The sequence below is a fragment of the Microtus ochrogaster genome, unplaced genomic scaffold (genome assembly GCF_000317375.1).
Source record: "Microtus ochrogaster isolate Prairie Vole_2 unplaced genomic scaffold, MicOch1.0 UNK37, whole genome shotgun sequence".
Lineage (NCBI taxonomy): Eukaryota > Metazoa > Chordata > Mammalia > Rodentia > Cricetidae > Microtus > Microtus ochrogaster.
The window spans coordinates 1385740-1413028 of NW_004949135.1; the positions used below are offsets into that span (position 1 = coordinate 1385740).

A 27289-nucleotide genomic window follows, 5' to 3' on the forward strand; every position below is an offset into this window, starting at 1 on the left:
GGGCATAAGCTAGCCATGCAGGCAGCCAGGTGGCAGGCACACAGCCCGCTGCTCATCACTACAACTAAGAAAGACATCATCACTCAGGACTATAATGACTCCCTGGTAGACAGAAAATGAATTAATAATTTGTATAATTCCTTTAATCTACCATTTAAAACTGAAATTTTAAATTAATCAATGTGGTGAGTGTATGTATGTGAATGTATGTGTGTGTGTGTACATACAAGTAACTACAGAGGCCAGAAGAGGTCATCAGAACCACTACAGCTGGAGTTAGCAGGTGGTTGTGACCCACCAAACATGGGTATTAAGACTGAATGTGGCCCCCAAAACTAAAATTTTTTAAGATTAAAATTAACAAAAGAATCCAACCCATTGTGGCTGAAAAGATGGCTCAGAGGTTAAGAGTTCTCTTTCAGAGAACCAGAGTTCAGGGTCATCTCTAAACACCTCTACACATGAGATGAACGTAAATCAATCTTAAAAAAAAAAATCAACTGAAGTAACACAATTATATAAAGATAATAATTAATAGAAACTGAAAGACTGTTAATGTCCAACAAAAAACTGATCATAGCCGGGTGGTGGTGGCACACGCCTTTAATCCCAGCACTCGGGAGGCAGAGGCAGGCAGATCTCTGGGATTTCGAGACCAGCCTGTTCTACAGAGCTAGTTCCAGGACAGGCTCCAAAAAAGTAAAAACTGATCATTTAGTATGAATTTTAATGTGGGCAGAAACATAGACTAATTAATGCATTAATTACAAACTTTATCCGAGATCCTAGTTTTTTAAAACTGATAACCCATTCATTAACAAACACTTAAATAAGCCCTATGTGTAACATAACAATCTCTCATCTAATTTTTTTAGGTGATTTATACCTTACATCATAAAATATATTACTGAAAATAAGATTTTTTTCTTTCCTATTTATCATAATAATACAAACACATAATGCAAACACATAAAAGGTCATATTTATAAATCTGGTTAACTAAATTATGGGCTAGTAAGAAAATCACATAATCAAATATAATTGCCTTTTAACATCTACAAGTCTATGAAAATGCTAGGAAAAAATTTATGTAACAATAGAATATTTTATTAAGATAAAATACTTAAAACAAAAATGCATTCAACTTTAAAATCCTATCATTCTTGAAACTCTTTAAAATTACCCACTTACATAGAAATATCAAAGAAAAAAATTTAAAAATCAGTCAAATGTACATCTTAAGAAATTATTGTTTCGAAGCTGAGGAGATGACTCAGATGGTTGAGAGCACTGCCTGCTCTTCCAAAGGTCCCTGGTTCAGTCCCCAGCACCCACATTGCTCAGATGACTAAGAGCACTGACTGCTCTTCCAAAGGTCCCTGGTTCAGTCCCCAGCACCCACATTGCAGTTCACAACTCAGATGATTGAGAGCACTGCCTGCTCTTCCAAAGGTCCCTGGTTCAGTCCCCAGCACCCACATTGCAGTTCACAACTGTAACTCAAGTTCCAGAGGATCTGACTCCCTCACACAGATATGTACACAGACCAAAAAAACAACACACATAAAATTAAATGAATTCATTTACAAAACATGGTAAGAAAGTAAGAAAAAGAGAGAGAGAGACAGAAACTACTGCTTCACGGCCAAGCAGTGATTGTACATACATGCCTTTATTTTCAGCATGCGGGAGAGAGAGGCAGGTGTATATGTCTGAGCTAAACACCAGCCTGGTCTACAGAATGAGTTCCAGGAGAGTCAGGACTACACAGAAACCCTGTCTCAAAAAAGCAAAACGGAGGGCTGGAGAGATGGCTCAGAGGTTAAGAACATTGCCTGCTCTTCCAAAGGTCCTGAGTTCAATTCCCAGCAACCACATGGTGGCTCACAACCATCTGTGATGAGGTCTGGTGCCCTCTTCTGGCCTTCACGCATACACACAGACAGAATATTGTATACATAATAAATCAATAAATAAAAAAAAAGCAAAAGGGAACAAAAGAGGAAATTACTGCTTCACAACTATCATTCATTATTTGGTGATAGTGATAATGTTTAAAATACAACTCAATACTGTCTATTCTTCCTCAGAGAACCTGAGTTCAATTCCCAGCATCTACATGGAGGCTCACGACCGAAAATTCAAATTTCAGGGGATCTGATGCTCTTCTGATCACTATGGGTCCAACATGATGTAATACACTGACATACATGCACATAAATATTTATACATATAAATAAAAATAATAAATATTTAAAATACAACTCAAGTATCTGAACTCTAAATACAAACCAAAACAGCTCAAAGTCTAAATATTTAATGGCTTTCAGTAGATTATAGATCATAAATAAGTCACATTAGGATTGGCAGCTACTCTCTTTTAACTCCAAGATGAAATGATGTTGAAATAGATTTACTTTCTCAAACATCTGATACACTATCTTACATATACAGACATATGGCTAATATGTTTTTACATTTGTATCAGTTGTCTTGTTTTTTACATTTATCTTCTTACATCTTAACTTCTGAGAAATCAGTTATAATTTAAAAACTTCAAATAATGCCAAGAGATAACTGATAAAAAGTGAATATGCTAGTATCAATTAAAAAGTATTATTTTAGGACCCAACAAGATGGCTCAGCAGGTAAGGCCCTTGCTATATAAGCCTGGCTACCTGAGTTTGGCACCAGGAATCTACATAAATGTGGAAGAAAAAACCAGACTCAACAAATTACAGATTTGTTCTCTGCCCTCCAGACACGCTGCCTTACCTCCCCCCCCAACAATGATAATAATATTTTAAGTGTTTTTTAAGGAATCTATTCAATAATAAATATTTTGGCTTCCTAAAAAGGTATAAATCAATCCACATAACAAGTAAATTAAGAGGTACATTAAGGTAAACTTTTCCTATAAACTTAAAAACTCTGACACTCGTTCATTTTGAGACTGACTTCAGCACAGCCAGATTGGCTAAAAAAGAAATCATTAAACTTAAGCAATCAAAGAGAAAGAAAGTTTTCTTTCTTTTCTATAGGAAGAAATTTTAACTCAAGGCCAACGAACAGGCCCTTTAAGCTAGAAAGCTGTGAGGACCGAGGTTACAAGGAGTCACTAGAAGTTTTGAAATCATAAAAATGAATACAACAAGCACTGATAAAATAACAAGTATTTTGTAGAAATTTTGCAGTTTATGCAATGTTGATGTTTCTGTTGGTAAAATCATCTGTGGTTCTCTGCACAAACAGACACCCATCCCCCACTGCACACAGCCACTTCACAAACCTCTTGAGTAAATAGGAGTATCCAATGTCCAGGGTAATGGGTGGTCCTGAGGTCTGGAACCAGAGCTATATACTTTTAGGGGATACCAAGATAAGAACAAAGTGTTTTGTTTGTTTAAATCTGAGTCTAGATGTAAAATCTTTGCACCATTATTGGTACAGTTCATAAACTCACTGACTACGTAAAGTTGAAAGAGTCAGGATAAATGCTAGAAATTAAATACATTACAAAAATATCAGGGTCTTTTTAAAATCCAAATTAACTAATTCAGTTTTCTCCAAAGTTGTCACTACATTTCAAAGGTGCCAATATCCTACAACATGTTTATACTGCCAACAGAAGTTATTTACATAAAATTATATACATCAAATAAACTGCGACTCAATGAAACAAGACAGCAAATTAATTCATGCAATATCACAATCAACCAGCAACTACTATTTAGTACTAAAGGCTTTCTATAAATCCAATAGAAAGAGTGGGTTTTATGCTTGTTTTTACTTTATTTTTCCTAGAACAGAAAGCAGGATTTACAAGTAACTCCAAGAAAAGATAAGCAAAGAATAGTCCTGACAGGGGCTCCTCCGACTCAATCAAGGGGGTCTGCAACCTGAGCCAAAGGGCACAAATTCCTCACCATTCAAAACTTTCAATGGTGTGAGGGAGGAAACAGCTAAAAGGGAGAAATGTACAAATCCCTAGTTTTAGTAACCAACTAAATTCTTTTCATCAAATACCTAGTAAAAGTAAAGTCAACACTATGAATTTTTGCTATAGTTTTTTAACAAATTCTAAAAAAGGAAACTCTTTAAAAAATGAAAAGGACTCATTCACTTTAACATTTATGATTTACAGTGAACCAACTATGTCAGGTATGTGTCTGAAATTGGATCTAATTAAAGTTGTTGCAGAAAGGCATAATTATTTTGCCAGAAACAGTTTTTCTACATTACATTGAAAGCATACTTGAGAAAAAGCTTATCTAAACTTTTTATCATGACTTAAGTATTTAAAGGGATAGACACAACTATGTTGCCACACCTTCATTACTGACTGACCTAAAGAAAACTCTTGTAAGTTAAGATGAAAGAATTTAGGCATTGCAGGATCTATAAACATTCTAGTCATTATTGTTAATAATTGAAGGAATTCATTGCTAAGTGAAGAAAAGCAAAGTCTGGCCAAAGTAAAAGTCATTTGAAATTTTACATGAAGCCAGGCAGTTGGTGGCGCATGCCTTTAATCCCAGCACTTGGGCAGAGGCAGGCGGATCTCTGTGAGTTCTAGGCCAGCCAGGTCTACAAGAGCTAGTTCCAGGAAAGGCACCAAAGCTACAGAGAAACCCTGTCTCGAAAACAAACAAACAAACAAACAAACAAAAAAAACTACATGAAATCTTGAAATCTTGGGGCTGGAGAGATGGCTCAGTGGTTAAGAGCACTGCCTGCTCTTCCCAAGGTCCTGAGTTCAATTCCCAGCAACCACGTGGTGGCTCACAACCATCTGTATTGAGATCTGGTGCCCTCTTCTGGCTTGAAGGCATACCTTCAGACAGAATGCTGAGAATACTGTATACATAATAAATAAATAAAATCTTTAAAAAAAATCTTGAAATCTTTAGATCCTATAACATAAACTATAAATATAAATTTATATCTTGGAGTGATATTTTAAATAGAGTACACTTTAAAATTAACAAAAGTCACAAATTTATGCTAAATTTAACATTTAAAAGTAAAATGTCATTAACAAAACACTTAAAAGGCAACTGGTAAAAACAAGGTATAATTGCTAGTGCCACAGTAAATTGTCAAGACCAAGTTTCTCTGCAGGTTCACCAGCTGTTAACAGATGTAGCACTGCACAGGCGGAAATGTTGCTGGTGGAGATTACACATGTGTGGATAAAGGAGGTATGTGTAAAATTCTCATACTTTCCTCCTAATTTTGCTGTGAACCTAAAACTGCTCTCAAAGAAAGACATGTTTAACACACTGAATATACTAAGTGCTTGAGCTCCTTCTTCACGTGCACATGGCTCTGGGTTCATTAAAAAAAATGGGGGGGGGGAGAACAGGAGAAGACAGCATGTTAAAGAAAAAGTGGACAACAGCCGGGCAGTAGTGGTGTACATCTTTAATCCTAGCACTCAGGAGGCAGAGGCAGAGGCAGGCAGATCTCTGTGAGTTTGAGGCCAATCTGGTTCCAAAGCTACAGAGCAACTCTGTCGCGAAAACCAAAACAAACAAAACAAACAAACAAACAAACCCACCAAAAAACAAAAAGAAAACCAAGAAAAACAAAAACATCTAAGAAATGAAAAAGAGTATTTTAAATATGTACCTAATTTACTTCTAAATTTAAAATGAGAATGACTAACAGCCAATTTTTCTAAAATTTTAAGTATATTTCAAAACCAAAATGGAAGTATTCAGTATCGTCCAAGTTACATTAAAAACTTGCCAAACGTTACTTTAAATGCCTTTAAATGACTACACAGCTCTAAAGGATTATAGCATACCCCAATTTTCTGAATTGGTGAACCAAGAAAATTTATCGTGAAGTTTTGGTAAAAGTTTTAAAAAAAACTTTCCTTTTTTTTTTTTTTTTTTGAATTTCATGTGAGGCTGGCCTCAAGCTTAAGATGACCCTTTCTTAGTTCTGGGAATATAAGCCACCACATCCAGTTAAATGTTTTTAAAACTGGTATTTGGGGTTGGACACTTAACTCTGTGGTAGAGTTTGCTTAGTGTGTCCAAAGCGCCAGGGTTTGATCCTTTACATCAGGAGAGGGTAAAGGGCAAGTTAAATAACCTTGAAAACAATCACATATATTCAACATGTGAAAAATGTAATCATGCTAAAGAATGACAAAAGTTAAATGTGATTCATTAGCAATATAATATTAGGAAAGGCTCTGAAATATGAAAACAATGAATTAAACGTCTTCATATATTATTAATATCAACTCTGCTTGTTTCTTTTGAGACAGGATCTCACTATACATGTTGGCTGAGGTCAAATTCAGAGAGTCTCTTCTGGGATCAAATGTGTGCATCATCATATCAGGCTTAAATATTATTAATTCTTTCAAATGTTTTCTGAGGTTTTTAAAAAGATTTATTTACCTACTTTTATTTATGTATGCATGCACACATACACAGACATGCCAGAAGAGAATGCTGGATGTCCTGAAGCTGAAGTTAAAAATGGGTTGTATTAGTTATTAGCACTTATAAAATAATGGTAATCTAATTGATGAATTTTCTTGGTAAGACCCTTGACCAGGATCCTTGTACTTCAACTGGGACAAATCTTTGTTCTTTGCATCAGATTCTTGAGCAATTGCTATGAGATGGGGACATACGGAGCTCAGTAACAAAATGCTTGCCTAGCATGCATAAGCTAAAAGAAATGAAATGTGACAAAATTCAAATTTAATAGTTCTTTATAAAATATGTTACTGAACATCATTAACGATTCATTATTAGCATGAGTCAGAATAAGTAGGGTTCTAAGCATAAAAACTTGATCACTTAAAATAGATATTAACAGTAAAAATCATATGAAGATTGTTATTTTAAACCATCAATAGTCACAATCTTCCAACAGTTAAATCTTACTTTTTCTGCCTATGTTATCTAAAGATAGGGGAAGCACAGCCCTATGAACATGTCCAACTTCAGGATTTAGATAGCACAAGAACTACAAGTATAATTACATTAATATCAACATTGTATTCTAAATACAATCATAACTAATTTACAGAGTTACATATAAAATTTACTACAAAGAACTGCCTATCAAAACAACTAAATTGCTATAAAATAAAGAAGCTATATATGTCTTTGTAGAAAATACCTTTAGGAAAAATTCTTGGGTCCCTTGGCATCAATTTTAAAGATTAAAGACCCTTAAAATCATTTATTTTGATCCCTCAAATACATAACATTAAAAATGTGCTTGGAATACTATGGCACATGTACTTTTGGGTACAAACAAGCCCAGCAAGATGGTGCAACAGGGAAAGCACTTGTCCCTCAAACTAAGTAAGCTGAGCTTAAATTAACACCTTCAAGGTAGGAGAGAACCAACTCCACAAGAGCAACTCAACACACACAACCATACACACATCACCCAGAGACACACAAAAATAATAAACTATTTTAAAAAGCCAACCTGTTATCAATACTTCATGAACACTGGTATAGCTGAACGTTTAAAATTTCTAATTATGATTTATAGACATTCTTTATAGCAAACTAGTATAAAAATATAACGGAGGAAATTTAACATAAAAAACTAGCACAGCTTTTAAAAGGCTTATATATTAAAATTAATAGCTAGATTAAAAAGTATTTTTTAAATATTATATAATAGTCCTAAACCACAACCTGATTTTACAGGGATGTTCACAGTCCCTAAATACTCCATTTACAACCATCTAACTTTATCTGACTAAAAACAGCAGAAATTCTGTCTTCTTCAATGTAATAACTCATGTAATGTGTAACTTATTTGTCCATCTCAATTTTAAAAGCTAAGAGCCTTCATTTAAGTGCTGTCCTTTCACATGTAGAGACATATGAGGGAAATATTAAGAATCAATGTTTTTACTATGAAAACTGCAATTGATATATGAAGTTTCCCAGCAATATATGTTTAATTCAATGTGCATAGGAATGTTAATCACATATCTATTAAACAGTTTAAAGGGGATGCTTCATAGCATAACACTGCTTAATAAAATGGCTACTATTTTAATATATTTCTATTTCTTTTTAAAATATATTTTAAAACCCAAAGAAATGAAACCAAATTCTAACAAGGTGTGATGAAACAAAGAAAAAAGTGCTATTTTTTCATTTATCATCTATAAAACAAAGTTATGACATCGTAAAAAAGAAATTTAACAATCTAAAAAAAATTCAAAGGGGAAGAAGAGCCCAAGAAAATAGATTTATCAATTTTAGTTATTCAATCTAAAAATTTTTAGAAAGTACACCAGCATATGTGACTTAGTAGGCTATATTCAGGCACCTATTTACTATTTCAATTGTTTCATTTCACAGATCATGTTTATCTTTCCACTGTCAACAGCCAATAAGAGGAGCCAGGTCTATAGGAAAGGAAAATAGAAACCACACAGTAAAATCAGAAAGCTACCAAGCACCAGAGCACAGAAGATTAAACGAAATGGGTTCCTAGGTTCTGCCTGGTATGGATTAAAATAATCCATTAGAATAATCATTTAAAATGATCTTCCTTGGGGAGTGTGGTACAAATGTTACCAAGGACAAATAACACAATATCAAAATTTTTAGCAGAGTAATTTCAGTACTTCAGACATGAATTTATACTAGTCAACAAGCAATATAAAATCCACTCAGTTTCTTTTATTTTAGAGAGCAAACCAAAACAAACCTCTTTCCTCGTAAGTCTCTTAAGTCCAAGACCCTACTACAGAATTTTTATTTCCTTCACTTGCAAACTGTAAACTCTTCCCCACTCTGAAGCAATTAGTTAATAGAAAGGGATTTACGAGCAAAGGGTATTTATTGTTTCCTGGGGAAAATTTTTTAATGGGAAACAATGACCTTCCGTTTGGATTACGCATTTTTAAAAATTATAACTCAACTGTAGAATTTTACCATGTAACCAACTATCAATTTTTAAACAGCCTTTGGCTACTCTTTTTTTTCTTAAGTTCAGTCTCTTAAAGAGACAGTATCTCTGGATCAATGACAGATGAAACAGTTCTAAAAAGTTTGATTACCAAGAATCTTTTCTGGCATTTCTTCAAATCCACTCTTCATTATCAATTTCCTATTTTGTTTTATTATAAAACCCAATTATCTTGACATAAACTTGCAAATGACTATGATGATGACACAGTACAGGTGGTACTGTCATTAGAGGCATCTGAAATATAGGTTACCTATGCTTTCTTACAACAAGCAAATTATCTGACTTTTGGAGAACTCTCAAGGATCCAGGGAAGTTTTTTCCTGCATTTCCCATTCATTCATTAGGCACAGGAAATATGAAGCCAACAATATTGGGTGCTAGAAAAATGAGATTTCATTGTCTAATGAAGGGAAGGTTTATTAAGTAACATCAACCTAAGTCCAATCCGTGAAACACACACATGCCCTAAAATCTGGACAATCATCTGATTTTAACGAATATTTTCATCTTTCAATATACTTACTTAAAAGCACATTTTTATGTCTATCTATTAACATAACTATAGACCAACTCCCACACTCCCACACATGGATCCCGGCAAAGAAGGGATTAAAAAGTCTGGCTTACTTGGTGTACAAATACATCCACTGGAATATCCAAGGGGTTTCCCTCTCGGTTTATCATGGAGATGAATCCAAATCCCATGCGCACATTGAACCACTTACAGTGGCCAGTTCCATGCAGAACCTGGGATTCTTCCTCTGCCAGCTCAGGCAGCTTTGCTGGCTCTTCACCTTTGCTTGCCCCACCTGACATGGAATAACACAAAAAGTCAGTTAGTCTGCATTTCCACACCATGCACAACCAAAAAATAAATACACAAATCTTGTGAGAAGAGAAGCTAGAAAACAAAAAGTTGATAAATGTTCTTTAAAATTATCTACAACGAAAAGGGCTAAAGGCAAAGCAGAGAGAGGAAGCCACACTGCTGCATCGCTCACACCAGCTTCCACGTTTCTGCACATCCGCATACTTTCTCATCTATCTCCGTTGCTCGGTAACATTCTACAGTTACAGCCTGGGCCACTTCACTCACATACAGCTGACCTAATACTATTCCAGTTTACACAGAGCAGTTTTTCAGCGAGATTGGTTTTTCTAGCAAACAGGAAAAGAGAAATCCTGAGGACGGTTGGCTACCGGTTTCTGCACATGCGGCAGAGGGAATCCCGGGTTATTTGCAATGTGCATTCATTCCCCTCCCCCTAACTTTCAATTAAAGTTAGGGTAGAATGGGGGAGGGGGCAGGTGTATAAAAGTTTTCTTGGACTCACTAATTGAAACTGCGCGCAATCACACGCACACAATCAAACAATAGCCCCCTGAAAGCTTTTCAAGTTGTGAATCAGTGTGGGCGGTACAAAACATTTTGGAGATCTGTAACAATAGGTTTTTGCCGAAGCCCCATGGTACTATGAGGGGGTGGGGAGGTAATGCCCAGTTATTAGGGTAAAGGGGGATAGGCGAGAAGGGGTGAGAGACTGGGTAGTGGGGAGAAGCAGGGGAGAAAAGACGAAAGAAATCAGAGTAAAACAATAGAAAAGAAAATTAACCTTCGGCCATGTTGCCCCACCGGCCCTCAGCTTCACACTCGAGAGATGAAAACTTTCCCTTTGGACCGGAGTGGTCTTCAGCATCCGTCTAGCATCTTGATTTTGTGCGATCACAAATTTAGTTCGCATGGTATAATGTGCTTTCCTCCTTTTGATTTTTTTCCTCTTCTCTCTCCAGTTTCTGGCCCCCTGAGCACACGTGACTTTGTCAATTACATGCTTTCTTGCTACTAATTTCACCTCGGATCCTTAAGGGGCTGGCAAGAGGAAGAGATAACCAATCGCCATTTCATCTGTGCTGACATCAAAATAATTTATGAATGAACACGGAAAACTCAAACGTGTTTTCTTAAAGACAATTTGAGATGCTTCTTTATGATGAATCAGAATGCTAATTTTGTACTATTTAAACACAACGAAGGGTCCTTGTGAATTGCTGGTTTAGAAAAGCGACAGTCGGTATTTGCACACGCGTGCTCCACATACAAGCCTCTCTAATCTCATAGGGGAGCCATTGAAATAAAGCAACTGACGTTATGATCCCCCCCCACACACACACCCCACAGGCAGTCTGTTATTCCATAGCACCAAACCACCTTAGGGACGTTAATTTAATATTTCATTCATGGGGGAGAATATGCAATTCCTAAGCCCAAATTTAAATGGTTAAATTACATTAACCATTAACTTAAGATATTGGTAACATAAACCTGCCAAAAGCAAAAGCACACCTAATTCCAACCTGAAATTTTTTTTAAATGTAAAATAAAATCCTACTGGGAAAAAAAATCACTACTAATTTTCTATCAAATAGTGCTGTTCATTTCAGGATATTTTCGAGAGGTATAGTAAGAAATTGTACTTCACAGGTTTCTCCGCCATCTCTTTCCGGGGGAGGAGATGTGATTAATGACTTCCTAAATAACAGCCCAGTTTTCCAGCCTAACATAGAGAACCTCAATCAGTGGTGATTGTTCCCCAAGAGCAGGAGACTCAGGGAGAGGGGGAGGGGAGAAGCGTGAGGAGGTGAGGAGGGATGCAAAGGCGACGGCGGGAGAAAAAGGCTGCACTGCTGGGGTGGGGAGAGGGCACATGGGGAAAGGTAAATCGGTGTAATATTAACTGGACTCTGACATCTTGGAAGTCTATTGCCAGCAAGCAGAACGCTCAAATACAGGGGACTGTAATAACGTGGTGGGCTCGTCCCGTCCCTTCCTGTTGGCCCCCTGCATCAAAACACTTTTTGCTTTTCAAATTGGATTTATCATGTTTATAACAATATTAATCACCTTATTGAATATTTTAAAAATATTACATATTAATTACAAAATATTCTATTTTAAAATATAAAATATTACCTGCTTTGAAACATTATAAGGCTTCCACAAGTCTTTTGCTGCCCCATCCCCCATTTTCTTAAACAAGCAGTTTACAGAAAAACTGTAGATACCACTTCCCTTCTTCAAAGCTACCCGCTGACCCTCCCCCACCATGCTCGCGCCCCCTCACCCCATCTCTCCAAGCAAGCCCACATTCTAACAGTGCTTCACACAAATTAAAATGTTGGGATTATGAAAAATCCACATACACCTATTAACACCCTTTCTCATACTGAAAAACTAAAATAAATTTAAACTAATTGGCTCAGATCCGAAAATAATCAGTACATAAAGAAATTATTTTCAGCTGTTTGTGATAAGTGGTGTCAATCAAAACTGATCAATTAGGAAAGATTTTTTTTGTCAGTTTCTTTCTTTTGTTGTTCTCAGGAAGGAGGCAAGCTTTTATTTATTTTGAGAAGGATAACAATGTACCAGCTGGTGGAGAGAAAAAAAACCTAAAAATCCAAACGATTTTCCAAGTTAACAAGTCCCACATTCTGAAGAGGTTGTTTGCTAACAAAGCATTTACTAAACAGTATTTTAATGATAGAAATGGATTACTACCATACTTGTTACAATATATAATTTTGAATGTTATTTTTTGTAATTTAAAGAATTACATTTTTAAAACGCTTATATCTAATAACTTTAAAAAGTATTCATGTAGATTGGGATAATGCTATTATTTATGCAAAAGTATCATAAAATTAACAGGCTTGTAAATTTTGGGTTGTTTATGGTGGGTTACATTTTATCTACAAATTTGTTTTGTATTTTTAAGAGTTTACTAGTAACTCAAACAACAATATATAAGTGGATTCTGAGTCCTTGTCTTCTTAAATTTGACAAATTCCAGATATATTGACAGTATATGTAAAGTGGAAACACCACTGCTGAACCACATTGGATGGTACAGTTATGGGATTCACAGTTGTGCCTGATTAGGGGCCTCCAGTATTCAAAGCATTAAAATAGGGTTCGGTTCACCAGACTGGTCACTGGTGTCAGAGGTTATCAATTCATTCATTTCCTGAGCAGGACATCAGCCTTTCAAGTTCTATAGAAGGCTTTTCCAACTAACCCTGAGAAAACTTCTAAAATTCATTCACAAAGAATTTAAGGCAAAAACCATTTACATACCTTGGGGTGGAGAAAAGAGAAGGAAAGAGAGGTAAGAGAAGGCTAGAAAGAAACAGGAAGGAAGTTGAAAAGGGAGAGAAAAGGAGACACACACACACACACACAGCTAGAAAGAAACAGGAAGGAAGTTGAAAAGGGAGAGAAAAGGAGACACACAATCTCATCAACTCAGAACTATGGCACTGTCTTTTAAGTAGATTATTCTTGTCTGCCCCTTCCCCAAATCTTTTGAGCCTTTTTAAAAACTGACCATAAGCTCTTAAGGCTCAGAGTGCTTCTTTCATATAAAATGCTTCTTAGGAGTCTCCTACAATGCTTTTCAATTTGTCACCTTCTCAAGTCTTCTGGTTTTAATTTTTTTCTCATTTCCTACTTGTTTTTAATGCAAGAAAGACCTGCGTTGAACTAAAATGCATGTTTTAAACCTTCAAAAGCCAAATGTTTCACAACTTGATTTATCATAGCTCTTCCAAAATGTCTTTAAAATTAGCTCAAGTCCTACATGGACTCCTCAGCTCAACACAGGACAGAGGAGATGAAAGCAATCTGTCATATGTCCTTTGGTTATCACTTAGCTTTCCCAGTTTTTAAAGGTGGTACACATTTTTCTCATCTGAACTACTCCCCAACATAATGCTCGGACCTCCATCCTTGCTCACTGTTACTGTTAAACACTGTTAGACTGTGTGCCTTCTACTAAAGCATAAACAATGCTTTGGTTGTTGTGAAAACGATGAGGGGCTGTGGCACAGCTGGACCTGTCTTGTCCTCTGTGAGTAAGGAGAGGTCTCCAGCCCTAACTCTGTCTCAGCAGCTAGCACCTTCCTGTGCTGCTCCTGCCCCCGGGGTTCCCAAGCCCAACTCCAGGGCCAGCATATCTGCCCTTTCCTTCCTTTTTCTTCCAGCAACTTCCTCATCTTTCTGTGTCCTACCCCTCTACCCTTTAAGCCTCATTCCACCACCTTCCCTCTAGAAACCTAGTCACTTCACAGAAGGCAGTTGATGTCTAAGGCACTTTTAAACATTTGTCATCTTGCTCTTCAAAACAAACAAACAAACAAAATCCTTATCTTCACCACTAGAACAAAACATTAACCCCAATACAGGCTTTTTACTTAATTTATGAATGTATCTTTTATAATTGCACCTATGAGATGCCAGAATAGTCTACATCTAAGCAAGGTCCAGACTCAAGAGAAACTCGTGAAGTGACTGTCCCCGCCCCTGCCCCCACCCGCCATGCTTAAAATGAGCAAACTGGAGGCTGCAGTTGGAGCTGGCAAGCAGCAAACACATCCTTTTGCAGCGCCTTTCTCAGGAGGATCTGGAAAGCGGAGGTCGGGAGGGGACTCAAGGCCTGTAGATATGGGAACCCCATCTGTCCCTGCGTAATCTTTCCCGCGTAGTTTGGGTAAAGGCTATTGACCTGCCTGTCTTGGAAAACCGATCCGATTCCACCCACTCCCTGAGTTTCAGCGAGGTGCTGGGAGTAACGTCAGTGGATTAAAACGGGGTGTCAGAGGAAGGCAGCCCCCGACAGAGTATGTCCTCAGAGGTACCCCAGTACCTGAGGGCGTTTGTTTTCGTTTCCAAAAGCAAAATTCCGATCTCGTACAATTTTTTGTTTTTGTTTTGTTTCGTTTTTTTCTTAACCGGGAGACAAAAATGCCCTGACTTCAAACAATTTTTCTTTTTAGAGTTATTCACAACTGTCAAAATCTCTTAAAATTTTTCTTAAATACCTTTTTAACTATATTGCTCAGAGACTATTGTAGAAGCAGAAAAACTTGTTATACCATAAATCTTAAGTTTTTCGTTTAAATCACTTTTATATTTCACAAACAAGGTATTTGTAAAGGTTTTTTTTTGGGGGGGTGTCAGGTACTTTTGCAATAAAACAAAATTTGAAACAACAAAATTCATAAACAGGGCATTATTTTAAAGCCACCATTTTGTAAAATGCTTTGAAAAACTAGCAAAATTTCATTACAGTAACATTTTTATCTTGCAATAAAAAGAAATAAAAATGGAGTATTGCTTTTCTAACATATTGAACATAAGTTATGTTCAATATTTTCTTGAAATATGTTAGTTAAGATGGTAACTTTGTGGATAATCCTGTAGTAATAACTAAGCTTTCCATAACTATTCAGAATAGCACAAAAGAACTTTAATTTGAAAAAATGATAGGCACTATTTTCCACATATATTACTTGTATATGTATGCTTCATAATTCAAAGACCATTTTACAGTAAATAGAAATGTCTGAGTCTATAAGATGAAAAACACAGAGTACATGTATTATTCTCCCTCCGCTAAAATTATTTACTGGTTAATTATTCAAAACCTCATCTCATAAAAACAAATAATCAGCTGAAAAGAGTGTGGTCTAGCTCTCAGGATTATTTCATATTTGCTCTGAGAGTTTACTTAGCATAACAGAAATAGGAAGTTGGAGAAAGGTGGGGAGGGAAAAATGAGAAGAGAGCAGTGGAGCAAAACCATCCAGCTGGGGAGCCCCACCAACCCAGTAGCAGCCTCTGGTCACTCACTTTCCCCACCAACTGCACCAGGGTCCCATAGGTAGTCAAATCCTTTCTGTTGAAAGTCCACCCTATAGAACAACCTCCCTTTGGTGAAAGCAGTACCTCATCTCCAACTCTCTTTTTCATCAAGAGGAAGCAGACAAGAAACTTCATTGCAGTCATTTAACACATTGGTGTGAACATTTTTTCCAAACAGAAAAATACCAGTTTACCTCCAGAAAAGCCCCACAATCGAAAGAAAGAAGAGAAAATGCTACACTAACATTTTGTATCAAATTTTAACAATGTTCTTTTTCATGAAACTTAGAGCATTATCAACATGTTAAGTTTTATTTCACAAAAGTAGTATTTTCCAAAAGGCAGCATTCCTATGGCTTTTCCATTAAACAGCTGATCATTTCTTTCTCTAGTTATACAATCCTTAATAGTAAACTTAATAATAAGATATCATTTTATTATGAATCATTATATATCTGTGTATCCCAACTCTTAAGGGGTGCTAATCTGAGACTCTGTTGGAGCCAGGTGTGCAGGCACACACACATTCAATCCCAGCACTCCTAGCAGAGATAGGAACATTTCTGTGTGGTCCATGTCAGCCTTGTCTACCAAGCAAGTTTCAGGCCACACAGGGCCACATAGCAAGACCCTCTCTCAAAAACAAGATAAGGAAAGAAACCAACTAACCTCAGACAGGTTTTTATTCATTAGGGAAAATGTCAGAGTAACATATATTATCAAATAAGAGTGAGTATCACAGACAAAATTCAATAATAAAAGAAAATAAAATTCCTTATCTAAGTCTGAGTTTAACTTCAACCAATTCCATTTACAATAGGAAAATAAGCAGATTTTGGTAGCTACACATGAAGAGCAAAATAAATAAAGAAAGCTCCCTGGATTAATGAAATGAAACTTCCTCAGAAAGTCCACTTTACATACAATGAATTATTTGAAAACACTACCATATCTGAACTTTAATTCAAAAGAAATGTTAGCATCTATCAGGAATCACAGAAATAAATAAGGGATTTGTTTCCATACATGTTTAAGTATGTTATCTGTCTTACTCAAGTTATGGAGAGAAAAAAAATCCCAAGGCCAAACACTATCAAACAGAAGGCGGGCAAGCAGAGCATGCCACCCACACAACTGTGCTGGGAAGAGCAGTTGTAAAGATTACTCTGGATATGATGCCAACTTTCCCAAGTGGAAAATCCTTAGGGTTGGTCAAGTCCTCTCATATGCCTCTATTGCTCTCTCAAGGCATTAGATTAAGTAAAACATTTCATTTAAAAAACAGACTAACCTGGGGCTGTTGAAACCTGGTTGAAAGACCTCATCTTCTTCGAAAGTACCTAAAATAAGAGAGCTCAAGTCATTACTACAGTAGCCACCTATTCTGCTTCTGCAACTTAAAAACTCATTAAGAAACAAGAAATGTCCACATTTTAACTCTGTGAAGTCACTTACAAACTGGTCTTTACAAAATAGCCTAGATAACCACTTGCCACAAACTTATCTGTAAACTACTATCAAGGGACACTTGCTTACAAAAAATAAAACAAGAGCATTCAGATGCAATAATCACAATTTTATGAATGTAGCTTTAAATTTTTATTTGACTGTTTGGTTTTGGTTTTTCAAGACAGTGTTTCTCTGGTTATCCTGACACTCTCTTTGTACACCAGGCTGGGATTAAAGGTTTAAGTACTCATTATTTTTCAGTTAAAAATCTACCTAATCTACAATACCACGTTTCTTGATAAATTTCACTATCTATTCAAATATATTCTAGAAGATAAATCATAAAAGAATTAATCATGTTCTGGGAAACTAATTATAACCCTATATCATGGATCTTTTGTTACATTCAAACAATGTTTTTTCTAATTTTTTGAGACGGGGTTTCAACTATGTAGCTTCTGATAGCCTCAAACACATAGCAATCCTTTTGCCTCGGTCTCCCAAATCCTAGGATTACAGGCAAACTCTGGGATTACTCAAATACTTTTGGGTGGGTCTCTCTATATAGCCCTGGTTGTCCTAGAACTCACTATTTAGACTAGGCTGGGCTTGCACTCAGAAATCTGTCTGCCTCTTGAGTACTGGGTGCCACCACACTCAGCTTTCAAATACATTTTAAAGATAAAATTACTTGAGTAGTAATATATTTAATTAAAAAGTAACTAGATTTAAAGACATAAAATACATGTTAACCCAAATTTTAAAAGTAAAAACTTTTCATTTTAAAAATCTAAGTATTAAACCGAGTGTGGTGGTGCACACTTTTAATGCCAGTACTCCAGAAGGAGGAAGATCTGAGTTTGAGGCAAGCCTGGCCTATACAACAATTTCCAAGACAGCCAGAGCTACACAGAGAAACCCTGCTTTAAAAAACCGATAGATAGATAGATAGATAGATAGATAGATAGATAGATAGATAGATAGATAAAAAAATCTAAGTATTGATGTTTCTAGCACAGCTGTTAACAAATGCTACAACACAATGAAATTTGTATTGAACACACCACACAAGTAATAGCCCTGGGAGGAGAAAATCCTGTTGACCAATGAGTTATCATTGAGTTACTAGAATTTGAACAGATAGGTTGAAACATGCAGCTAGTTACCTAATACATTCAATGTTCATCTTTCCTTACCTAAGTTTTAGGCTCTGAATCTGCTATATATTCACACACACACACGCACACGCGCACACACACACACACACTTAGGAGCAAATACTTTAGTTGCAATCTAACGTCTTCTCAAAGGAAATGGAGGCTTTCCCAGGTATGGAGTTTCACTATTGAGTTTTGTTTTGTTTTTACAAAAGGACAAACCAACTAACTAACATTTGAAAACAATAAAAGAACATAAACAAAAGGCACATGAACTTCTGTGCACTAACTCCTTCAGCTATCCTGTGTTTACAACAAAAATAAACAAGACAATGACAGGCTATAACTTTAGCAAATTTCAGTAAATATTATTCACATGAGTTCTCTTTTACATTGGGTGTATCTCAAGTCTTTTTTTTCTCAATTGATTTATGTGTGTCTATTATAATTAGTATCTGAGTAAAGCCTGGGCTTATACTTTTAACAGTCCACAGCCTACACTCAGTCCCCTGTTTATACTCACAAAAAAGTTCAAATCAACGTAATTAAAAGATGTAAAAATAAAATAAGTGAGGCTAGTTTTGTTTTGTTTTGTTTTGATTTTTCGAGACAGGGTTTCTCTGTGGTTTTGGAGCCTGTCCTGGAACTAGCTCTTGTAGACCAGGCTGGTCTCGAACTCAGAGATCTGCCTGCCTCTGCCTCCGAGTGCTGGGATTAAAGGCGTGCGCCACCACCGCCCGGCAGTGAGACTAGTTTTTGAAACTTTCAAATAATTTGGAAAAATTATAAATGTCAGATTTAATAAAGCAAAATTATTGTCATAGAACTGGCTAGATACTGTTATTTAATTCAGGAGTTGTAAGAACAGCCAGGCACTCAGGAAGCTAACCAGGTAGGACCTTGATTTTGAGGACAGCCTTGAACAAGACCCTATTTATTTATTTTTCTTCTTATGTATTTGTCTGCATGTAGGTATGCACAACTGCAAGTAGAATCCCAAAGTGGCAGAAGAGGGTGTCAGATTGCTGGAGCTACAGTTACAAGCAGTTATGAACTGCCAGACATGAATGAGAAAGCTATGGTTGGGGGAGAGGGAGGGAGGGAAGGAGAGAGAGTGTACCAGGTCAGGCATGGTGCCCTATGCCTTAATCACAGCATTTAGAAGGCAGAGGCAAGCAGATCTCTGTAAATTCAAGGCCAGCCAGGTCTACACAGTTCCAGGCAAATCAAGGCTACACAGTGAGACACAGTACCAAATTTTTTCTCCCCCTGATTTTCAAGATTGGGTTTCTCTGTGTAGCTCTGGCTATCCTGGAACTTGCTCTATAGAGCAAGCTTGTCTGTCTGCCACTGCCTTGCAAGTGCTGCAATTAAAGGCATGTGCCACCTGCCTGACTCACAAATGCTTAATTATAAATGGAGGATTCAAAGTGCCAAGTATCCAAGGAAAGAAAGCCAAGTAACTTGAGTAGTAGTCAGATATTTCAATTATTAATTGAATTTCATAATTTTCAATTATACAAACTCATAAGACATTTTGGATTATATTAACATGCTTTTCAACAGAAAATAAAATTATTACACAAAATTCATATAATACTTGACTAATGCTGGGTCTTCTTTGCTCGCTGTACTAGGACCAGGACCTTGAATAAGGCATCAACAGAGGTTTACAGGTCTTCAACCTTTCTTTTCATTTTCCTTTCTTTCCTTTGGTTTTTGAAGACAGGATATCACTCTGTATTCAGGCTAACCCCAAACTTGCTATCTAGCCTCTTGACTCAGTATGCTGGGATTACAAATGTCATACCATTTTTCCAAATTAAAAGTTAGTAGATAGGATTAAGTTTAAAAATGGATTATAATCAATCCATACACTATTTACTGAATGACTACAGTTGAAATGAGATAGGTAAATGTTATATGCAATTATTTAAAATTCATTTTCAGCCAGGAGGTGGTAACACATGCCTTTAATCCTAGCACTTGGGAGGCAGAGACAGATGGATCCCTGAGTTCATGGCTACCCTGGTAAACAGAGCAAGTTCTAAGAAAACCAGGGCAACATAGAGAAACCCTGTCTTTAAAAATCAAAAAAAGTAAATAAATTTCATTTTCAAAAATTAATTATTTAAGTGTATACATATAGTACTACAAAAAAAACAGCTATTTTATATATGGGCATTTTTATTTAATATTGTGATTTCTCTAAAATACTTCATATAACACCCATTAACTTTCAAATTAAAATTAAAATTTTGGAATATATTTCTGTCATTTCACTAGACTAATCCCTGTTCATCATTTAGATCCCCTTTGCAACTCTTCTTTATACTTTTTACCGAGTACAATGCTTTAACCAGGTAATAATGCTTTGTAATTTCCTGTAATAGCATTCTGAAAAGATGTTCTTTCTCCCAACTTCATTGGGCTCTGTGGCAGCAGAGACTGTAGTATACTTAGCTCACTGTGATTATCCTGTATTTTCCCTTCCTTCCTTCCTTCCTTCCTTCCTTCCTTCCTTCCTTCCTTCCTTCCTTCCTTCCTTCCTTTTTCTTTCCCTTCAAGACAGGGTTTCCCTGTGTAGCTCTGTCTTGGCTGGTTGGACTGGAACTCACTCTTTAGACCAGGCTAACCTCAACTCACAGAGATTTGCCTGCCTTGCCTTTCAAATGATAGGATTAAAGGCATGTCCCACCACTGCCCAGCTTTGAAAAGTATTTTAAACAACAATTTTTTGTGATCAGCTGGTGGTGATGCACACCTTTAATTCCAGCACTTGGATGGCAGAGGCTGGTGTATTTCAGTGAGTTCGAGGCCAGCCTGGTCTACAGAGCTAGCTCCAGGACAGCCACAGCTATATAAAGAAACTCTGTTTTGAAAAACTAAAAAAAGAAAAAATTCCCTAGGTTTTTTTTATGAAAGGGAAAAAATCTTTTCAAAACAAAGTGAGCTGATTATTGAGTACTGAACCTATAAAGTACATATATAATTTCAATTTTAGTTTGTTTTAAATATATAGGGCCTGAGAATATAGCTTAGATGGTAGACTTTGTCTAGCATGCATGAGCGCCTGGGTTTAATCTGCAGCATGATATACACACAGATATAGAGAAACATACGGACATATACATGCATACAAACACACATCACTTCTGCTTTAGAACTACCTGATTTATAATCATTATTTATTACAAACACTCCTAAACTTTATGGTTTTCATTAAAATATTGAATAATACCTGTTATATTTTGTAAAAGTCCACTATGGCAATTAACTGCACAGGAAAATGATTCTTACTTTGAATTAAGTCATTCATTGAACACTGACAAACTGTTAAGTCAACAAAACTGAGTAATAAATTAAAAAAAAATACTAGTATATATTATTCCAAATTTTGTTTGTTGTTAACTTTTATTTCTAATATTTATAAAAGAGAAACTAGCTTTATGTCAGCAAAAAGTAATTTAGCAATCAAGAATAATATTCACAATTGGAAGATTATTCCACAAGTCCCCAACCTTTTAAGAGATATTAGATATTTTTTATTATTGGTACTGACTAAACTGATATAAAGATATTGACTTTGTAAATATTCAACCTACGGCTTACAGTAAAAATTAGTCTATTCACAATATGTTTTAAATATTATTATACAAATACATTTCTGGAAAGCAAAATAGACAACAATGAATTCTTTTTTTCTTTTCTTATTTTTGTTTTTGTTTGTTTGTTTGTTTTTCGAGACAGAGGTTCTCTATGTAGTCCTAGCTGTCATGGAATTCATTCTGTAGACCAGGCTGGGATCCAACTCACGGAAAACCCCCTGCCTCTGCCTTCTGAGTACTGGGATTAAAGGCGTGTGCTACTACCACCCAGCTAATGATTTTTCTTAAAATAGCTCAGAAAAAGTTTTTAAAGGAAACTAGTTAAAAATCATTTGGCAAACTACCAGGGAAAACCTAAAACACAGTATTTACACTGATAATAACTTAAAATATAACATATACATATAAACAAAATATTAGATGTAGAATTTTAAAACTGAATTTTATCAAAATGTACTTCTATCAAAAGTTCTTAAACTATGCTCTAAAAATGTTTGATAGTAGTTAAAATCAAACTGTAATCATTTGTTACAAATTTATTTAACAGACTAAATTCAAATCCTATCTAAAATCTGAATAAATGACCTTGTAACTCAACTAAACATCCTCTGTAACTTTAGCAATAACTGGATACATTATTTACATTGCATATCAATCATACAAACATAAAGACTCTAACGTTGTTGAAATGAAACACTAATACATGCAGTTTTACAGTTTAAAAAATCTTAGGTTACTGGAATTTTAAGAGAAGAAAATGTTATGAAACATTTAAAAATTAAGATGAGAACAGAAGATTTTATGTTACTGTTGAAAAAACTCAAAGTCAAAAATAATTTTCTTTTTCTATTTTTTTTTTTTTTTTTTTTTTGGCTTTTCAAGTCAGGCTTTCTTTATATAGTTTTGGAGCCTGTCCTGGAACTCGCTCTGTAGACCTGGCTGGCCTCAAGCTCACTGAGATCCCTGTCTCTGCCTCCCAAGTGCTGGGATTAAGGGCAAGTACTACCACTGCCAGACTAAAAATTATTTTTTATATACAGTATAAAAGTTAATTTATAATACATTATAATATGAGGGCAATATTTATAATACTGATGAATCAGAAAAATGAATTTAACTCTTCAGTCAATTTTCAATCTGAAATTTTACTGGCTTCATGTCTACCAACTCTTCATATGCTGTAAATAAATAATTCATTCTAGAAAATAAAAACTTCAGTCAGGCAACCAGCATACTGTCAAGACTGTGTGAAGGGAAGGACCATTGAAGAAAAGTTTATTGCTAAACACAACTCCTTAAATTTAAACAATACAAATGAGATATAACATAATGGTTTTTCTAATGCAAATGTCTGTGCTTTCTAACAGATAAAATAATAGTTTTATATAACTAAACAGTCACATTTAAGAGTAGAAAATTGGCAAAATTTGTTTTAGAGCAAAGAGAAAAATCAAACAGTGGCAAACTTTCTATCTTTATCAAGCTAATCACCAGATATTTGAAGGCCCCAGAATAACTTTAAAATAGCTTCGTATGGAGTAAATGACGTGATTCCAAGTAAAACTGAATGGCTCTACTTAATTAAAATGTTAACAACATTTTATCTGGCATATACACTGGTAATGTTGAAATGTTTATATTACCAGAGACAGAATTAAATAAATACCAGAACTTTTCCAAATAGTTGGAATGGACATTTTTAAAAAATATTCTAAATTAATAAAAACAATGCTTGTGATTACATCACTGACAATGACCTAATGTAATGATGTCATGTTATAAAAAAATGAGTAGCATTTTAACTAAGAGAAAACAAGACTTTCTTCATGTATAGATTTCTTTTCTAAAATTTTAAACCTACCAAAAAAGTTTTAACCCTCACATGTAGTCTAGAATATTGTAATGAAATGTTTTGCAAGAATTTAAGCCACTGATGCATAAAGGATTATCTGAAAAACAAAAAGGTAGCAACTGAGCTCTGGCATTCACAAACATAAACAGACAAACAACAATAAAAATCAGCATAAACATTCATTTGAAATATCTAAACAATTTGAACCACATTCTTCCATCATTGAAACTACTCATTCAACACTGGGGTCGTGTGTGTGTGTGTGTGTGTGTGTGTGTGTGTGTGTGTATAATATATATAAATTAAGATTTTTTTCAAACATAGACGAAACAAAAACTAGAAAAAACTGAATGCTTAAAAAGAGCTACATGCCCTTTGTCCTGATTTGTCACCTTTAGCCCTTAATTTGATGATTCTGCATATCAATCCATTCTATTTTTTGGAAATAATGTCAACATTCTATGCTTAAAAGAGAACTTTTCTTGCAGAAACAGTCACACGGCTCTGCAGTTTCTACACTGCACGCCACTCCACTCTGAGGGCTTCACATCAGTGCTCCCGTCACAATGGAGAGGACAAGGCATCATGAGTCATTGGGAGCACTCAGATCCTGCTGTCTGTCTTGCCTCAAACAACAAAAAATTAATTTCTCCAAAGTGCTAGTTTAAGAAAGATTATTTCAAAATTTCTATTCTTTTGGAAACTGCCCATTTATTATTTCTAAGTAGAATTTATTTCACATATAGTTTACAATTTGGTATTTGGTAACTACACATTTTGATACTAATTTTGATGGTGTTAAAATATAAACCTCAATCACAACTTGCAAATAAAATATATAATCTTTCATTGCCATCAACTAAAATCACAATTTTTAAAGTTAATTCATTGGCTAAATTAACTTAGTTTTAAAATTCAGTCACAGGAAGCAGCAGTTTTCAAAAAATTCAAAAAACCTCTAGCATTGATCCTATTGATTTTACACATATTATTCAAAATCAATGCTGAACAGTATTGATACTTTGGAGATAACAATTCTCTATCACATCTTCTGATGATTACAATACAACCTGGTGAAAAATTAACTAAATTAAATTACATTTAAAACACATATATTCTCATTTCTACTTAAACCTCCATACAGTTTCTGTGTACAGTTTTCAGTTAGATTGAACAGGGACCAACATGGCTGTCTTGATTCAGCACTGTGGTCAGCGACTTCACAGGCATCCTGCCAGAGAAACTCAGCATAATACCACTTAGTATATACACGATAAATTCTTAAACCAACGTAATCCTATAAAACATATTTCCAGATATTTATGAACAAATCAGTTTTAAGTAGCTGGATAGAAGTAATTTTCATCGTTCTGCTTGACACGCTATAAATTCCTGCTTACCTTGTAAATTCATCAAAAACAGTGGTTGTTTATAAAGAAAATATATTACCTTTGAAGGGCAAGAAAAGCAAGACGGGTCCTAAAGCATTTAAATACAACATCTGTAACCATTTGGCAATTTTAAAATAAAAAAAATCTTTAAATAGACGAAATAATCCTTTACCTAGTGAAATATTTTGATGTTCCTTTCATGATCAGTAGCTTTAATTACTTCTAAGTTGACCATCTCCATATTCCTGTTTTTCTTTTATCTTAACTATGAATTAAGATGTTTATAAGCCATCTTCTGATCAGAGCTTGGGTAACTGTGGTATCACCTCAATTATTCTAAAGACGCTAGTCCCTGTACCTAAATAATGCCATGTATATATCTTTTATTTGGGAGCTTATTTTCTTCTCTATGAACTGTAAAGTATTATAGAAATGTGTTACAATAAGATCAGATACCAATAATTATTAAGTTTCAAACAGGAAACCTCTTCTTTCAATACAGTCAACACAAAAATAAAATTTTCTACCCACTGTATTTACTCAAAGTTTGGTGGGTTTGGGAACTTACATGTACAACACCCTTTAAAATAAGTCGTTCTGAAAACTAAGCATAAGCATTTTAAATCTCAGTCTACTTCACTTACAAAGACTCCCAGCCCAGTATATTTTTTAACTTGAACTCATGTTTAATTTCACAACAAATTTTTCGTTCCTTCTCAAAGAAGTTTGGCAACAGAATGTATTAGAAAACACACTCCTCTATTATTTGAAAAGGGTAAGTGGAAATATAATCATCAGATCATGTTGTTTCAAATCTATTACAAAGCATCTACAAACGGATCATTCATATCAGCAATCTGCACTAAATATATTTAGTGCCTTAAACGCTTAAGCTATTTTATTATCAAAAAAATCAGCTGATCCTACTTGCAAATTTGGAAGATCTAAAACTCTTTACTCATGGGAATCTTCTCCCTTCCTCTTGTACTAGAAAAAAGCCCACAGCAGTTTAATTCCTAAAGGTCTTTAAAAAAAACCAGGCACATTAGACTTCAGTAGCTCAAACACATAAGGGTAAGTCAATATTATATTTAATAAAAAATAAATATTTCTTTGAGAACTGTCAAGATGAACAAGGATCATATTACTAACTTAAATGGAGAACTGAATACATCATATTCTTTTATTAACCTACAGATTAATTCAGATCCTCTATCGAATCTACTCAAACAGTATAAAGATATCATCCTAAAAATTGGCATTTATTGAAATTACAAAATGTGACATACATTTCCAAGAACTCAATTTTAATTGTTAAAGCCTTCTTTGGAAGATTTGTTAAAATCATGATATTTTATAATTTACTAGTAGGCTTTAAAATTTTGTTTTAAACGACTGTTTTTCATTACTATTCAGCTAAATGTTAATTTGCACACACACGAAAATAAAAGATAATAACTTCCTGATCAGTGAAAAAAATCACTTTTAGTTTTTCAGCAGTACTGTAAAATGTTTCGACACACTGTAATACTAGCTGTCATGTTATTTTCACTCCCACACTATTTTTGACCAAGAAATAAAACCTAGAATAAAAGATAAACACAGTGTATTCCTCTCTTGCATTTACAATTCGATTAATAAAAAATCTTTACGGAAGAAATTATGTCTGTGAACAGCAATATTACACGACAACCTTAAAACCTACATACTAAAAAATCATAGAAAGGAACTCAAAAAAACCTAAGATTTCACCCTGTTACATGAAACAATCCAAAATGGCGGACTTACTATTACTTACATTTGAGATATTTGCGCAATAAGGGAACTAAATACATATTGCAAGATGTTATTCGGAAACTCAATATTTATCAACGTTCAATTTTTAAAAAGTTTGCGGACTACAAATCCTGAAAGAGCCCGCATCCACTTCCCGCAGTCGGTAAATGCTGTTGCATTTCTTCCCGGGTTTTAGCCTTTATCAAACACCACCGACATCTGTTTTTCTCGGTGCTCTTCAAATCCTCAATTCTAATTGATGAAAGGCCGCCCGCCACCCGGACCGAGCGAGCGGGGCAGGCTCCCCGACGCCGAGGGCACAAAGCGGCCGGCCGTGCGGGCGAGCGCGAGGGGTGGGTGCGGTCGCCCCCTGGCGGGCG

The 27289-nt window shown here is 35.3% G+C and overlaps 1 protein-coding gene across 3 annotated transcripts in view; it reads right to left on the minus strand.

Moving 5' to 3' along the window:
- Lin28b (lin-28 homolog B) overlaps positions 1 to 27239 on the minus strand; it is a 110896-nt gene extending 83657 nt beyond the window's left edge. Inside the window, exons 1-4 of one of the 3 annotated variants that reach the window (XM_026789994.1) lie at positions 26932 to 27239; positions 16968 to 17016; positions 10590 to 10846; positions 9604 to 9785 (exon numbers count right to left, since the gene is read on the minus strand). In XM_026789994.1, the coding sequence (XP_026645795.1) occupies positions 9604 to 9785; positions 10590 to 10599 (192 nt within the window). In that variant the 5' untranslated portion in view covers positions 10600 to 10846; positions 16968 to 17016; positions 26932 to 27239. Of the gene's footprint in view, positions 1 to 9603; positions 9786 to 10589; positions 10883 to 16967; positions 17037 to 26931 lie in introns of those variants that run through there. The other 2 variants (XM_026789993.1, XM_005368625.3) reach the window with 2 other exon arrangements.
- Between the last annotated feature and the right edge of the window lie 50 nt (positions 27240 to 27289).